The sequence below is a fragment of the Serinus canaria genome (assembly GCF_022539315.1).
Source record: "Serinus canaria isolate serCan28SL12 chromosome 7 unlocalized genomic scaffold, serCan2020 HiC_scaffold_29, whole genome shotgun sequence".
NCBI lineage: Eukaryota > Metazoa > Chordata > Aves > Passeriformes > Fringillidae > Serinus > Serinus canaria.
Window position 1 is genome coordinate 554751 of NW_026108147.1, and position 14552 is coordinate 569302.

The 14552-nt window shown below is 50.6% G+C and overlaps 2 protein-coding genes across 2 annotated transcripts in view; both read right to left on the reverse strand.

The window, feature by feature from the left end:
• ADARB1 (adenosine deaminase RNA specific B1) overlaps positions 1-7019 on the reverse strand; it is a 46831-nt gene extending 39812 nt beyond the window's left edge. Inside the window, exon 1 of the mRNA XM_050987634.1 lies at positions 6955-7019. The gene's annotated coding sequence lies outside the window, so the exon portion shown is untranslated. The remainder of the gene's footprint in view (positions 1-6954) is intronic.
• The window catches only part of SLX9 (SLX9 ribosome biogenesis factor), a 34994-nt gene continuing 25428 nt past the window's right edge, over positions 4987-14552 (reverse strand). The window contains exons 3-6 of the mRNA XM_030231055.2: positions 12579-12647; positions 9442-9595; positions 6955-7023; positions 4987-5595 (exon numbers count right to left, since the gene is read on the reverse strand). Of these exons, the coding sequence (XP_030086915.1) occupies positions 5469-5595; positions 6955-7023; positions 9442-9595; positions 12579-12647 (419 nt within the window). The 3' untranslated portion in view covers positions 4987-5468. The remainder of the gene's footprint in view (positions 5596-6954; positions 7024-9441; positions 9596-12578; positions 12648-14552) is intronic.

A 14552-nucleotide genomic window follows, 5' to 3' on the forward strand; every position in this document is an offset into this window, starting at 1 on the left:
TCCTCACTGCCCACCATCGGGGACAGCTGTGGCCCCCCAGGTGTTTGGGGATGAGGACCCACAAGGAGCAGATACAGGCAGACCTGTATGGTTCATGCACAAACCACACTGAGTTCAGACAAGGTCACCAACACACCCCATCTGGCACAGAACACCAATCGTTAAAGCAGAGAGAAACCCTCAGATAACATTTTCTGCATCCTACTTGTAATCAAGCAGTCTGGAAAATCTCAGAGAATCCAGATGCAAAGGTCTAAATCTTAAAAACGCTGCTAGCAAGGCACTGTGTTTTGTTTAAATATGTTTGCACACGTTTAACTTATTTCATAAGGAAAATTGAATTGGTTAGGGAAAAAAAAAAAGCCACCACAAAAATCCTTGTCCCCCTGTCAGCAACAGCACTCCTGATGCCAATCCCAGTTTGGGCTGCCAGAGCACCCAATGAGGCATCAGGACAGACAGACAGAAACCACAGAGCCACACACCAGCTGCCTCTCCCAGAAAAGAATGTCTGACCAGCACTGAATTGCTCATCAAACTAAAAACACAAAGCCAGGTTTAACACCTCACATAAAGCAATCATGGCTCACAGCACAACCAGCAGATCCCAGATAATTATCTCATTGGGAAGAGTCAGCATGGCTTTCCCTTGCAAGGAAATGGTGAGTGTGGAGATAAGGGTGATCCAATTAACTGGACTTTATGGGGATTTCAAAATGGTGTGTGGCAATGCTCTTAAGCACTTAAAGAATACCCGAAAGCTCTTAGAGAAACTCAGCTGCCATGGGATAAGAGGCAGAGCCCTCCTGGGATTAGTAACTGGTGGGAGGTCAGGAAGCAAAGAGCAGGAACAGGACTGCTCCTCCCAAGGGAAGCCTGCTGCATCCTACCCGAGTGCTCTGGGAAGGCCAGGACCCAGCACTGGCAGCACATCCAGGCAGGATGGACACCAAGGGCAGTGCTGCCAACAGACAAAGGCAAAAAAGGTGAAACCTGCTCTTCTGGGCAGGGCCAGGTGGGGCTGAGCTCTGAAACAAAAGCTGGATCAGGTGATTCACCTCTGCCCCTCTCTTATGCAACACCTCAGTGAAAGGAGCTGCTGGTGCCAATCCCATCTGCTCCCAAAACCATCCAGCAGCTCAGATTTGCATGCAGTTTTATTTCCTGGGTTTCTTGAGGCTGCTCCTGCAAGCACCCACCTGGGTTGGTTTCAGAGGTGAATAAAAGGCAAAAGAAGCAGATAAAAGTGTGGGAAATGTAAGGATCAGCCAGGGAAGAGGGCATCTGGGAAAGGAAATAACCCCACACGGGGAAAGCGCTCACTGCACATCCTGGAGCATGCAAGAGTGCCAGGAGGTCACAAGTGCCAAGTCTCTGCTCTGCCAGACACCTTCTGGGCCTGAAGGAGCAGGAGACACTGGAGCTTCAACTGTCTGGAGCTCCCTGAGTGCTGGGTCAGCAACAATGCCCACAGTGGCACTGTGGAGAGCCATCACCATGGCTGGAGGGGCACCTGCAGCCACGTCCCTGGCAAGGTCAAGGTGCCCCAGGCAGACTCTCCTTGGGGTGGGGGGTGACTGGTGACGTGCCAGGTCATGGAAGGGTAAGGAGTGCAGGTCTTTTTTGTGAGCTGGGAGACAACTCCTTACCCCCATACACCAAACCTACAGCTAGACCCCCAAATGCCCCCTGGAGGCTCAAAGCTCAGGCTGAGCAGTGGCTGTGGTGAGGAAATGCATGGGAAGGCACTCAGTCCTGCTGTGCTCTAGCCAGGGAGCAGAGGAGAGCAACCACACTGCAGCAGAGACCCAATGCTCCCAATATTCCCAGTGCTCCTCACCAGCTGCCACTGGCACCCTAAGGAGAGAGGAAGAAGTGTAGCTGAGGGCTGGAGTTGCATGGCTCAGGGCCTGCTTTCAGCTGGACAACCTGGGAGTCACCCCAAGGAGCCCAAGGCAGTCCCCCAGCCCCACTGCTCCCAGCCAGCACTCGGGATGAGCCATCTGGAGCCCAGGTTTCTGTGGCAGCCTGGGAGGCAGCCAGCTCCACCCCAACACCCACAGCACCAGCAGTGCCCCAGTGCCAGGGCTGGCAGGGCTGGCAGAAGCCATCTCACATGCTTAGTTAGCTCCAGGGGACCAGAGAAAGCCATGGGCACACAGGGCAGCTCATGGCTTCAAACAGAGTGCAAGCAAAAGTGCTCTCAACCCAGCCAAAGCCACATTTTCCACAGGCAAAGGGGACTTGGATGAGGTGTGCAAGGAAAACTTTCCAGGCAGACAAGGCAGCAAGAGGAAGGAAGAAGGACGTAGGCAATGTGCTCACAACCCAAGGGATTTCCTAGGGCTGGACTGTGCCTGTGTGACTCACTGCACCTCTCCAGGCTGTGCTGCTGCCCTGATGCAAGCCCTGCTCCAGCAGGAACCAGCCCGTGGGCCATGGCAGGTACCACGGGGAAACGTGGGAGCAGGAAGAGCAGGGGTATTAAAAAATATCCCTGCACACCACCAGCACTCCCCAGGAGCTGATGGGAAGGGAGAATCCCCTTCCACCCACTGCTTTGTGTGTAGCTGAAAATATCCACCAGATGGACAGGATACCCTGGCTCCCACTTGCAGACACAGCTCTATGAACAGCCTTCAAAGGCAAAATCCCCAACAAGAAAGAGAACAGCTCAAAAAAGTAGCCCCAAATTTCTCCAGAGCCGAGCTGAGATGCATTCACTGCTTACTCACTTCTTGCCAAGTCTGGAGCTGCCGGGTTGGGCCCCCACCCACCCCTCTGGCACAACTACTCCTTACAGCTTGGAAGCTATTTTTTTCCCACCCTGCTATCTAAAAAAGAAAAAAAAAGGCGTGAAAGCTTTTATCATCCTGAAAACGTGCCAACTGCGAAGGCGACTCTGTGTCTCAGACGCCTGTTTCCTGGCAGATTTCGGGGGCAGGAGATGCCTGCAGCAGCAGGCTGTGAACTGGAGCTCTAAACACTCACATGTTTAACTGCTGCTGAATCCCTGGGGGACCAACAATTCCAAACAGAGGGCTCAGAGCTGCACACGCAGCCAAGTGGGTGCCAGCCCACCCGAGGGCCACCAGCCTGGCTACAGGAGGCACTGAGGGGGGTCTGGACACAGCTACCAGGCAGTAAAAAGGTTGGGGGTCACCTTGCCCAGCACCTCGACCAGATCAGTAACCCTTCACTGCCCACATCGTGAGGCTTCAGCTCTGCTGGCTCCCAGAGGTTTGAAGGGAAAGAATGGGACCCATCACGCAGGCTGAGCAAGGAACAAGTGCTGGACAACTCCACTGCTGGTGTCCAAATTTCCAGTGACCAGCTCTGGCTGTAGCCACCTAAAGGTGCTGAGAAATCCAGCAGCAGCCTGAGGGGGAGGGACCCCATGTTGCTGCCACTCCGGAGAGACTGAAACACACAGAGCCCTTCATGACAGCAATGCCTTTGAGGGCTCCAAAGTGCTTGGATCTGGTTTTGCAGAGGTATAGCCAAGTCTTGACTAGTACCCAGGAACTTTTCCATACCCCTCACATCATAACCAGCATAAGGGATAGGGAGTCTCTGGCTTGCAATTGAAGATAAACAGCAGCTTGTCTCAGGGTCTGGGTGAGCACTGCTGCACATCAATCACCCCCTCTTCTGTACTCTTTTGTTATGAACATTGTTGCTGTCACCGTTTTTTTCCTTATCTCATTGCAGTTGTCCATCCTTCCTTGTACTTAGAATTACAGAGTGAGAGAATTATACAAGGCTGGGGGTTGAAAAGAGCCTTAAAGTTCATCCAGTTCCAACACCCTGCCAAGGGCAGGAACACTTCCCACCAGAGCAGGCTGCTCCAAGGCCCGTCCAAACTGACCTTAAACACTTCCAGGGATGGGGAAACCTGCTCTGGGAAACCTGTGCCAGGGCCTCAGCAGCCTCACAGGGAACAATTTCTTCCCAATATCCCAATATCCATCCCTCTGGCACGGTGAAGCCATTCTCCCTCGTCCTGGTCCTCCAGGTGTTTGTCCACAGCCCCTCTCTTGCTCTCGTTGAAGCTCCTATAGGCACTGGGGGGGCAGGGGGCTCAGTCTCCCCCCAGCTTTGTCTTGTCCAGGCTAAACAATCTCAATTCTTGGATGTCTTTGCCTTCTTCATCTCCCTTTCTGCACTAGAATGGCTGCACCTGGGGCTGGCCAGCCTGAGAGCAGCAGCATGGAGGATGGGACAGAGGCAGCATCTCTCTCTGCAGCCTGTGCCAGCAGGAAGCTCCTGCCAGGCCCTGTGGGAAGAGGAGTGGCATTCCTCTAACAGGCAGAGTCAGCGACAGCCAGAGCCAAGAGGCACCAGACAAAGCCTTTGTTCAGCAGTGCCAGCCTAGAGACAGACCAGCATTACTATGGAGGCAAGACAAGCAGGGCCAAGGGGCCAGCCACCTCCTCTGGAGCTGGTTTCAGGCACTAACCTGGGTCAGAGTCAACTGCAGCAGGCTGCTTTCCCAAGGTTAACAAGCAACTTTATTTTTTATGGTTCAAAAGACAGCACTGGTATTTCTGGGTGTCAAATCAGGATCATCTCTAATAGGGAATGGCCCTGCCTTCAGCTGTGCCCCATGGAAATTCACTGGGGTTTAGTGAACTTTGGTGTTTGGTAAAGGACAAGCCTGCTCCAGAGGTTCCCAATCCCAAAAACGACTGGCTGAAGTTCCTAGCCTGCAGGCTGGACATGTTCTGGGATGCTTCCTACAGAGCAGGCCAAACAAGGCACAAAGGCCAAAAGGGATGAGCATCACTGACAGGAAGCCCCTGCAGGGCAGGAGGAAGGCAAGTCCCTGAGTTAGACATGATCTGCAGTCATTGGTCATTGCTTGCAGCAGTCTCCCAATTCACTGTACACGTGGAAAGAACAATTATTTTAAGTCATTTTTCCAGAGAAAGAAATGAACTCATATTTCAATTCTTATTTACCAAAACAAGAGCCAGACAAACTCAGTGCTGTATGAAAGTACGTTTATTCCAAAGCTAAATTTCTCACAGAAAACAACCTCTATGAACAGCAGCACTGGTCACAACAAACTCCAAAAGCCTCCTGGGCTCCAGGGCTTGGGGTCCTGAACACAGCAAGCAAGAACCTCCCTCAAAGTTGTCAGGGAGAGAGGGGGAGTGACAGAAAACAGACACATGGCTGTTTGGCACCATTTCAGAAACCATACCTGCTCCCAAGCAGAGCAAATGTCTCAGGAGACTTTGCAGGGAGATGAATGCCTGCCCAAGAATCCCTCAGAAGAGCCTGCAGCCTGCCTGGGAAGGAGCAGCTGCCCTGTCAGGAGAGAGCTGCATTATTCCTGCAGACAGAAAGCAGGGCTCTTGGTTTTCATCATCGGCTGAACTGCTTCCAAGGACCCAAGAGGCTGGGATGTCGTGCCAGGGATGTGCTCCTCTGCAGCCTGTGCCTGTCTGGGCCCAGCTGAAGCTCTAAAGGGCTTCCCCTGCTTCCCCCTGCCTCAGCCTCTCGGAGAGATGCTTGCTGATGGCCAGGAGGGGGTTGGCTCTGTACTGGGGATCGCTGATAACCTCTCGAAACCGAGCCACTTCCTCCTCTCTGAGGAAAGAAAAATAACACACCAGTTCTCCAAGTGCCTCATGTGAAAGGAACTGAGCAGATAAGGAGCAGCTCACAAAGGAGCAGATTTCTGCTGAGACAGAGCGATCCTGAGTGTAAATCTCAGAGAAAGACAGAGCAAGAATAACCCTCATTTAGCCAAGGGCAAAGCTCAAATTGCTGCCAGCTTCATGGGAGCCAGGGACTTTGATCTCATGCCACAGAGACACAAACAATCATGACAGTGTCCAGCATCACTTGGGAATGGTTTTTTTTAGAGCTTTTCTCTAGTAAACCAGAAACAAGAGACTGTGGATCTGGTGCATCACCAGGAATGAAAATGACTTCAGATTGCACCAGCACAACATCAGATTCTCTTTAGAGAGCCCCTCTACTGACTCTCTTTATTGCTGAACATCGAGCCTTGGTAATCCTACATGCAACACTAGCTGGGCACCACGGGGAGAGCGTGACAGAGTTACCTCTGCATGCCTGGCCACAGCTGCTCCCTGGGGAAATGGCCTCCTCTCAAAAAGCAAGCAAGCAGGGAGGGACAAGAACAGAGCAGGAGTATAAAAAAAGCCCTGTGAGTTTTCACACAGCCACATCCACTACAGCATCCCCATCTCCCTCAGACTGCCAGGCTGTCTGAGACTGTCCACAGCCTTGCCAGACAAACTCTTGGTAGTGCTCAGCTGCTTCCCTCCCCTTCAATGCTCCTGCCAGAGGAACAGAGAGAGGAGCCAAGGCTCCCAAAGCTTGGCTTGGGTATTAAGGTGAGGCTTAGGGAACCTCTCACACCTTGGGAAAGAAACCTCAAACCTCCTCCAAACTTTTTCTCTCCCAAGAAGCACAGACTTGCCAGGCCACCAAAAGCAAAGCAAGGCAGAACTGAGTGAGAAAGGCATCCAGCACCAAGCCAGGCTTGTTTCTGACAGAGAAGGTATTCATGGAGAGCAGTGCTGCATCTGCAGCCTGACTGTTCAGCCTCACTTGGAAGCTGAATGGCTCAAAACTGACAGAAATCCAGGGAACAAGAAAGCAAACAGTGCCAGATGACAGAGCCTAGTCCCAGGAGAGCTGTGCTGAGGGAAAATGAAGTTCTTGGTGGCACTATAAACTACCCAACAGAGAGGGAATAAGGAGTTGCCAGACTAAACCCAGGAGTTACTTGGACACATTTAAGTTCTCCATCCTTGTTGCTATTCAAAAGCCATGTGGACTTGGGTTTTGAGCAACCAGCTCCAGGTGAGCCTGCTTGAGCCCAAGGTTGGACCAGGTGACCCCCAGGGATCCCTTCCAGACAAAACCATTCCGTGAGGCTCAGCAGGAACTGGACACTGACAAATGGGTACTTACAGGAGCTGCTGTTTCTGAGCTTGTTTCATCAGACAGAAGTCTGCTGGTTCTGCCTTTGCTTTTATGTGGCTATGGAGAGAAGAAACAAAACAAGTGAGTGTTAGAGCATTAATTCAGCAATGGCTGTGGAGATGGAAAGAGTCCAGGGATTCTGCATCTGCCTTTCCAGAAAGAACAGGTAATCAATTGTCCTGCATGGAAATTCTCCTGAAAGGCAATTATTTCCATAGCCAGGCATTGCAGGGAAAGGCAAACTCCTTCCACCCGAGGCTGAGAGAGCAGGAGGCATTACAGGAAAAGCAGATTTCTCAGAGCCAGCACTGGTCATTAGCTGTCCATGCCCAGATCCCTTTCTGCTCATCACTGACCTCCAGGTCAAACTGATCTCTTAGAGCCAAGAGCCCATGGAACCTCCCCTCCCCTCCACACGTGTCACCTCTGCACAGCTCATGCTCCCTCCTGCTGACACTGCAGAGCTCCAGCCCCCACAGCCAGCCTGGGAGCACCAGGGATGCTCGGCAAGGGGAGGGAGCTGCCAGCCCTGCTGTGTGCTGGAATGCAGGATGGTGCACTGTGTGCAGAAGAGGCACAGCAGCAGCTACAGATCTGCCACCTCTCCATGCCCTCCTTACTCCTGGGCAAAGTCCAAGGAGACCAGAGCTGGAACACCAGCCCTCGTGACGCCCCATGCCAAGCAGCAGCAGCAGAGATTTACCACAAAGCCAGCACTAAGCCCCAGCCAGGGACACACAGGAAGCACAGAGATTGCTTTTGGGACTTGTGGTGCACAAGAGGAGCTGCTGGTAGAGCTAGACTTTAAGGGAAGGAGAAGAAATTTCCATTTTTCAGGATTACACAGATACAGAAGTTAAGAGAAGAAAGAGGCTGGGAAAAGGCTCTGCCTCTGTGGGGAGGTTCCTCCCCAATTCACCCTGAAGCAGAGCCCCAGCACACAGGCCAAGGGGGAGAAAGAGGGTCTGTATCCCACCTCTCTTGGAGCAGGGATCAAGGAGGAATATTCCCATACTGGTGGGTGCTGGGGGCTATGGCCACCCCCACCTGATCTGCCCCAAAGGTCAGGAAACACAACAATTTCTCACTCCTCTTCCATACAGCAGGCTCTGGTCTCTTGTTACAGTGACCTCCACTTCCTACTTCCCTCTCTGGCATGCTACCCTCCATCCTCTTATGTTGCCTTTTTTTCCCCCATTCTTCCTTTCTTCTTACTCCCCTTGCCTCACATTCCTTCACTCATTGCCATCACCCATCTCTATTCAATAAGTTCCTGCACATTTTCCTCTCCTCTCCCTTCCCTCATTTCTAAAAGCTCAGCACAGAACAACTTCTGGTCTTAGTTTGCCTGGAATGCTCACAGAAACTCAGGAAAACCCTTTCTCAAGCTGGATGGCAGCCCTTGGTCACCCAGAGCCAGGGCTGGCCAAATCTGTGTGTGCCACCAAGTCACCCTTCAGAGGTGAGCAGCTCTGCAGAGGGTGACAAAGCCTAAAGGAAAGTTATCCTGGGGTACATTTCCTGCTGGGTTTCCCCTCAAAATCACCAGCATGCTGCCTGTTCACTCGGACCCTGTTAGCAGCTCAGCTTCATTACACTTCATTGCCTTCATTCATTATAAAGCAGAATAAAAACCTCCCTGTAATGCGCTTTTACCCTGCAGGAGATCAAATTCCTGGAGAATCTAATCTTTTATTAATACTGCTGACAAATCACCAGAGTATTACCCTTCCTTTCTGTAATGATTCAAATCCTATAAAGGCCTCCTCTGATTATTTCAAACACTCCTCTACAGCCATTGGGGAAGCCAGAAGCCAGCAAGGGGAAGAGGAGCCTGTAGCTCCTCCATGCCAGCACCAAGGAGGCTGGTTTGGGGTTAGCAGGTCACAGGCATGTAGGTGACATCATCCCATGTCCAACTCCCACCTCCACTGTGCCAGTTTGGGATTCTAAAAGGAAAGGCTCTTGGCAAAGGTCTGGGATAGGGAGAGAGAGAGCTGACAGTGCACAGGAACAGCCAACTCAGCCATGCTCTTGGCCAAAGTCACACTGCAAAACAAACATTCTGGCCACAGCACAAAGGGCACTGCTCAAAGGCTTCAAGTGCCTCAGGACAAAGCCTGGATGAAGGCCTGGAAGGGTGGAATGTCAGGCTGCAACACCACAAGACAAGGATTTCAGGTGAGCTCAGCAGCATTACAACATGGACACCTGTGGGCCAGGACACCTGGATGCTCCCAGCCTGTCTCAGGCCAAGCCTCATCCAAGCAATATGGTTCCCCTCTCAGCTGTGGGTTCAGAAGACACATCTCATCTCCTTCTCTTGTGTCAAGTGAAGCATGAAAAGGGTTAAAACAGAGCTGCCAATGAGACCCTGCTCTCCTGACCGTGGCCTGCAGCTACAAGCTGAGCTGAAGGCCCCTTCACCCTGCAGGAAGAAGGGAAATACACAGCCCATCTCCAAAGGGCACATACCTTTTGGGAGGCTTCCTTCCCCTGCCACCTGTGGTCAGGTAGGAGAGCTCAGGCAGGGCTTCCATCAAGGGCTGCATGTCTCCCACCACAGGTGTTGCTTTCCGCTTCGCTTCGGCTTTCTGCTTTTGCTTGGCCATCTTCACACTTTCTATTTCTGCATCAGAAACAGGCATTACTGCAAGAAGGGCAAACACCTGCAGGGGATAAGCCCTGAGCTAAGAAATTCATCAGCTGTTTTACCATTTACAACAGGCTGGGGGTGATTTAAACCAGAGAAAAAATGAACAAAATGCAGCTGGGTCACGCCCTCTACTGATGTATTCACTTGTAACTATTTACATCCCTTCTGACATTGCCATGGGAAGTGAAATTCCCAGATTCTGTCTGTTTCCATCCCTTACACAGCAAAACAGCACAGGAGTCCTGGTGTGGCAAAAACCACACTGACCTTGCATAAAATTGGGAAATAAGAGGGGAAGGGACAGCACAAATACAGTCAACTCCAAATCTGGCCTTAAACAGGCACAGCCCCCTCTCTGTGCTGCTGTTGGGACCAAACAACAGTCTCCCAGCACAGGCAGAAAGATGGACTACATGTCAGTTGTTTACTTGGTTTGAGGAGAGTCAAGGCTCCCCCTCAGTGAGTCACTGTGGAGTGCCAGCAGTTGGGTGCTGGATGAACTGGACCCTTGGAAAGCACTGCACCAAGTGCCAGAGGCACATGGCTTCTCTCAGCACCAGGTTTCCCTGTCTCCCAGCAGCAGCTCAGGCAAGGCTGGGGGCACAGAAAGCTCCACAAATGTTACATCTGTCTCCTTTCCCTCAGGAGGTAAAAGCCACAGGCTTCTGCCTCAGTCCCTGAGGCTCCCTGATGTGACAGTACGTCCCACAGCTGCCCACACCTCCCAAAGCCAGCAGGTCCAGGGTGAGCACCAGCAGAGTACATCCTTTAGGACAGCCCACAAAAGGCCTCCAGCTGAACTCCAAGATGCTCCACTGACCCACAAGTCCCTAGGACGACTGCAAGGATGAGCCTCAGAGCTGAGCTACAAACTCCTTGTGTGGATGTGACAGTGCCAGCAGGCAGGGGGCTGAGCTGGGGACACAGGGAGGCCAACAGCTCCCAGGGCAGCACGGCCACAGAAGGCAGAAGTATTTTTGGTGGGAGCACAAAAGCAGCCAGTCCCACTTACAGACCACACTCCTGGGTCTAATCCTGCTCCCACAGCCAAGGAAGCACAACTCAAATTCAGTGGCTGCTCCTTTGATAGCTTGGCCTTGCTTCTTCTCCAACTCAGCTGAGTTGAAGAGCAGCAGTTTTTCATGAACTGCAATTCTGCTGCCCATGGATGTTTGTGACAAATCAGGATTGGAAACACTTCTCCTCACAGCAATCCCTGCCAAGAACACAGCTTTCTGCTCTGCATTACTTCTTTTTTTGGTCTGGCTTTATGAAGCTGACTACTTCAGTGCTTTCATAAACAGTATGTGCTGAAAATTTTCAGACACCTGATTCTGCACAAACATCCCAAATTCTTTTCCTATGAAGTCTTGTTCATCTGAGGAGCCATGCAATATATGTATTTTTAAATGTGCATACTTCTAATGTCTGAAGCATTACATAAGGTTTTTTCCCCTCTCTGTCTCTGCTAAGATTACTTATTGGAATGGGAGAAAGTTTTGCATTTGCACTACTGGGCTGATCTTTGGTTCCCAGGGTCTTGGCATCCAGTGTCACAAAAGCAGCCCTGGGACAAGAAGAAACAACAAACTCAGATTTAGGAAAACAGAGATGCAGGGATAACTTCAGCAGTCCAAGCTGGCTTCTCTTTTGGGGGACAAAAAGCTCTTTCTCCACAAAGAACTGGCAGAGCTTTTAGGTACTTCTGTGCCTGTAAAGTACTTCTAACATCCAGTAGCTCCTAAGACAGGTCATTTAGCCTGGAGTTTACTGTCTTGGTGTTCTCCTCAAAGCAAAGTCTCTGCATTTCACTTGCATTCCCTCATCTTAGTCATTTCAGAGCCAAGAGAAAGAGGCCACAGCAGGGCCAGAATAGCAGACATGATCTTGGGAAAGACTGATGCTACCAAGGCACCAGGAGGGCTGGACTAGAACCACATAGGCATCCTGCTCCTGGGCTTTTCCAAAGCAGCTGAGCTTGACTAGCACAGCCACCTGTGCTCTGTGTCCAAGCAAGATGTCCAGGCACTCACCAGCTGTTAGTGGCTGGCTGGGAGGAGGTTTCCTTCACACTCATGTGTGTTAAATTCATATCTTTTTATCTAAGAAGAGCCAGACACACCTTCAGTGCGACTGGTGAAATCAAAGATTAATGAGCTTGGGCTCTGAGCTCAGGCACAGAGATCATTTAGTGTAGCAGAAAAGCCACTCCCTTTGCCCCCAAAACAGTCTGTGTCCAACTCTGTTGGTGTTAGGAGAAAAGCCTGTCCCAAGAACGGCCTCAGGTGACACAAGGAACCGCTCTGCCACACTGGGTACAACTGCACAGTCCCCTGCTGTGCTAAGACACTCAAAGCAAAAATAGGCAAAGAGAAACATTTCTGCCATGGGCTGGGCTTGTTTAGCTCATATTTCACTGCCTCCAGAAAGGCCAGACTGTCTGGTGAGGGAGGTCACTGACCTGCAGCATGTGGGAAAGAGCAGGAACACAGCCAGCAGGGTCCAGAGCTCTCCCTTCCTCAGGGGGCAGGAGAGCCCACTGCAGGGTCTCACCACAGAGGTCTGGGATCAGCTGGTGGCAGCGTGGGGCTCCTCCAGCCTGTCCTGCCATCCCCAGGCTCCTGGGGGAGGAGGAGCTCCACTAGACAGCTCCTCACATCTGTACCAAGGTCTTAAAAGATAGAAAAATACGCTAAACTTCCATGGGCACAGTGCCCTTCTGGATAAACAAAGGGTTAATGTAGTCACACATATTACACATGGTAAAAAATCAAAAGTAGAACTGGGGCAATGACTAAGTCTTGGTGCTAAACACTGAGAAACAATACCTGGAACTTTTATGGCAGTGCTGGGATTTCTGAGAAGCATTCAGCATCTTCCAGCACTGTCACCCAACCCAGAGGACAGAGATCCCTCAGAACCATGCTCTGTGATTCCATGTCACAGCAATACTCACTCTGCAGCCACCTTTCCTTCCTCAGCTTCATCTTCTCTTTTTTGGAAAGCACTGTTTTTTCTTCCAAACCTAGAAGAGAAGAGACATGAGATGGAGCCTGGCTCCTGCATATCAGATTCTGCTCAGCCCTTGAAGCAGGCAGGCTGCAGGCAGGTCCAGAGGCTACCCTGTACCCCAACTTTTAGCCAAACAAATCAAATCTGCCTTGCTGGGAGTTCAAAAACAAGAAACAAATAAACAGATCACATCATGAGCACAGCATCACAGAATGGAATGGATTGGAAAGGACCTCAAAGCTCTTCCCCTTCAAACTCCCTTGCTGTGGAGCCTAGAGCTTGTTCCAAGCCCTGTCCAACCTGGCCTGGAGCACTTCCAGGGATGGGGCAGCCACAGCTTCTCTGGGCACCCTGTGCCAGGGCCTGCCCACCCTCACAAGGAGACATTTCTGAAATATATCCAGGGCAGCCCTAAGGAGCAGCTGCTCACTAGCAGCATGGAAAACAGACTAGTACCTATTATTTACCAAATTCAGTATTTGGAAAGCAGCTGTTGAGCACTGATATCCAATATAAATTAAATACCATCACAAATATTTTTACTGGAGATCTGTTCTAAGTACTATAAAATGATCTTATCTCACATGTTTTAAAACAAAATTGACTTTAGCCAACTTTTCTCCTGAAATGTGCTGGAAATACCAGAATTCCAATAGAGTAACAAGCTCCTATTCACTTTAGCTTATTCTTAAGTCTGGGGAAGAAAAAGTGCCCCTTTTTCCCCTCCCAAAAGAAAAGAATTCGAATTCAATACAATTATGAAAACAACTCACTACGCATAACTTCTCTGAAGCTACAGATCCTTCAGGACGACTTAAACAAAAGCATCCTTTAGTAATTTCTTAAGAACAGAACAAACCTGCTGGGGCTAAGGCGACCTTCCCCTAAAACCAACAATCACCACCACGTTTTGAGTTTCTAAGACAGGGAGAATGAAGCTGGAGCTTCCACAGCCTCATTTCCCAGAAAAATAAATTCCCAAAAAGCACTTACTAAAACCACATTTGTTGTGGTATCAGAACAGATGCTGAAAGAATAAACTGCATCTCCAATAACCCACTCCCAATCACCCCACATTTCTGTGGTTTCAGGGGAAAAAAGGATGAATTATAGTCAGTTATCACATAGCTGCTATTATTATTATTATGGAATTATTATCCCACCCCAATGATCTCCAGAGGGCTGCCTGCACAGAACACCACAGCTGCTCCAGCCTGCCCAAATTTCAGCCCTGGCAATGCTGGGAAGATCTGCCCCTCATCTGGAAACACACTCATGACTTCACTGCAAAAACATCGCCTGGCAGCATTTGTTCATGAAAATAAAAAGGCCCAACTCAGCCAGCTGGCCAACTCCAGTAATAACAGTAATTCAGGTCTGGGTTGGTATTTTTTTTCCCCCAAACAGTAGTGGAATATTTAAGAAACACAAAAGCTGTTTTCCTGGCAGAAACCCAACCTTGCTGCTGGCCAGGGGAAGGTGGCCACAGCCAACCAAGGGTGCCTGAGGGGAAGGAGCTGCATCCCTCCTCTGCCAGCAGCCAGTTCCTGCCCTTTTCCATCACTTGGCTCCCTAGACACTCCAGTTTCCATATCCTAGCCTGCCCTCAGAAGGCTGCTCAGCTGCTTGAAGGTGGAAAGTTGTGTTTGGCAGCTTCCACTTGTGAGGTGGAGTGCCAAAACCGCTGGGAAGGCTCTGGAGGACAGTGAAGGCAGACTTTAGCTGGTTAATTAACAGCACAGACTGTCCCCAAGGCAGCCTTTTATTTTTATTTAGCTTGCAAGCACCTCTGAGATCAAGCCAAACCACAGCTCCATTTTCATTATTTTCCTGTGAAATCAGGAGGGTTTGAATCCCCCTGTCCAGCCCATTCCAGAGGTAATTTAACAACACTTGCCTCTGAAACCCGATGCATGGA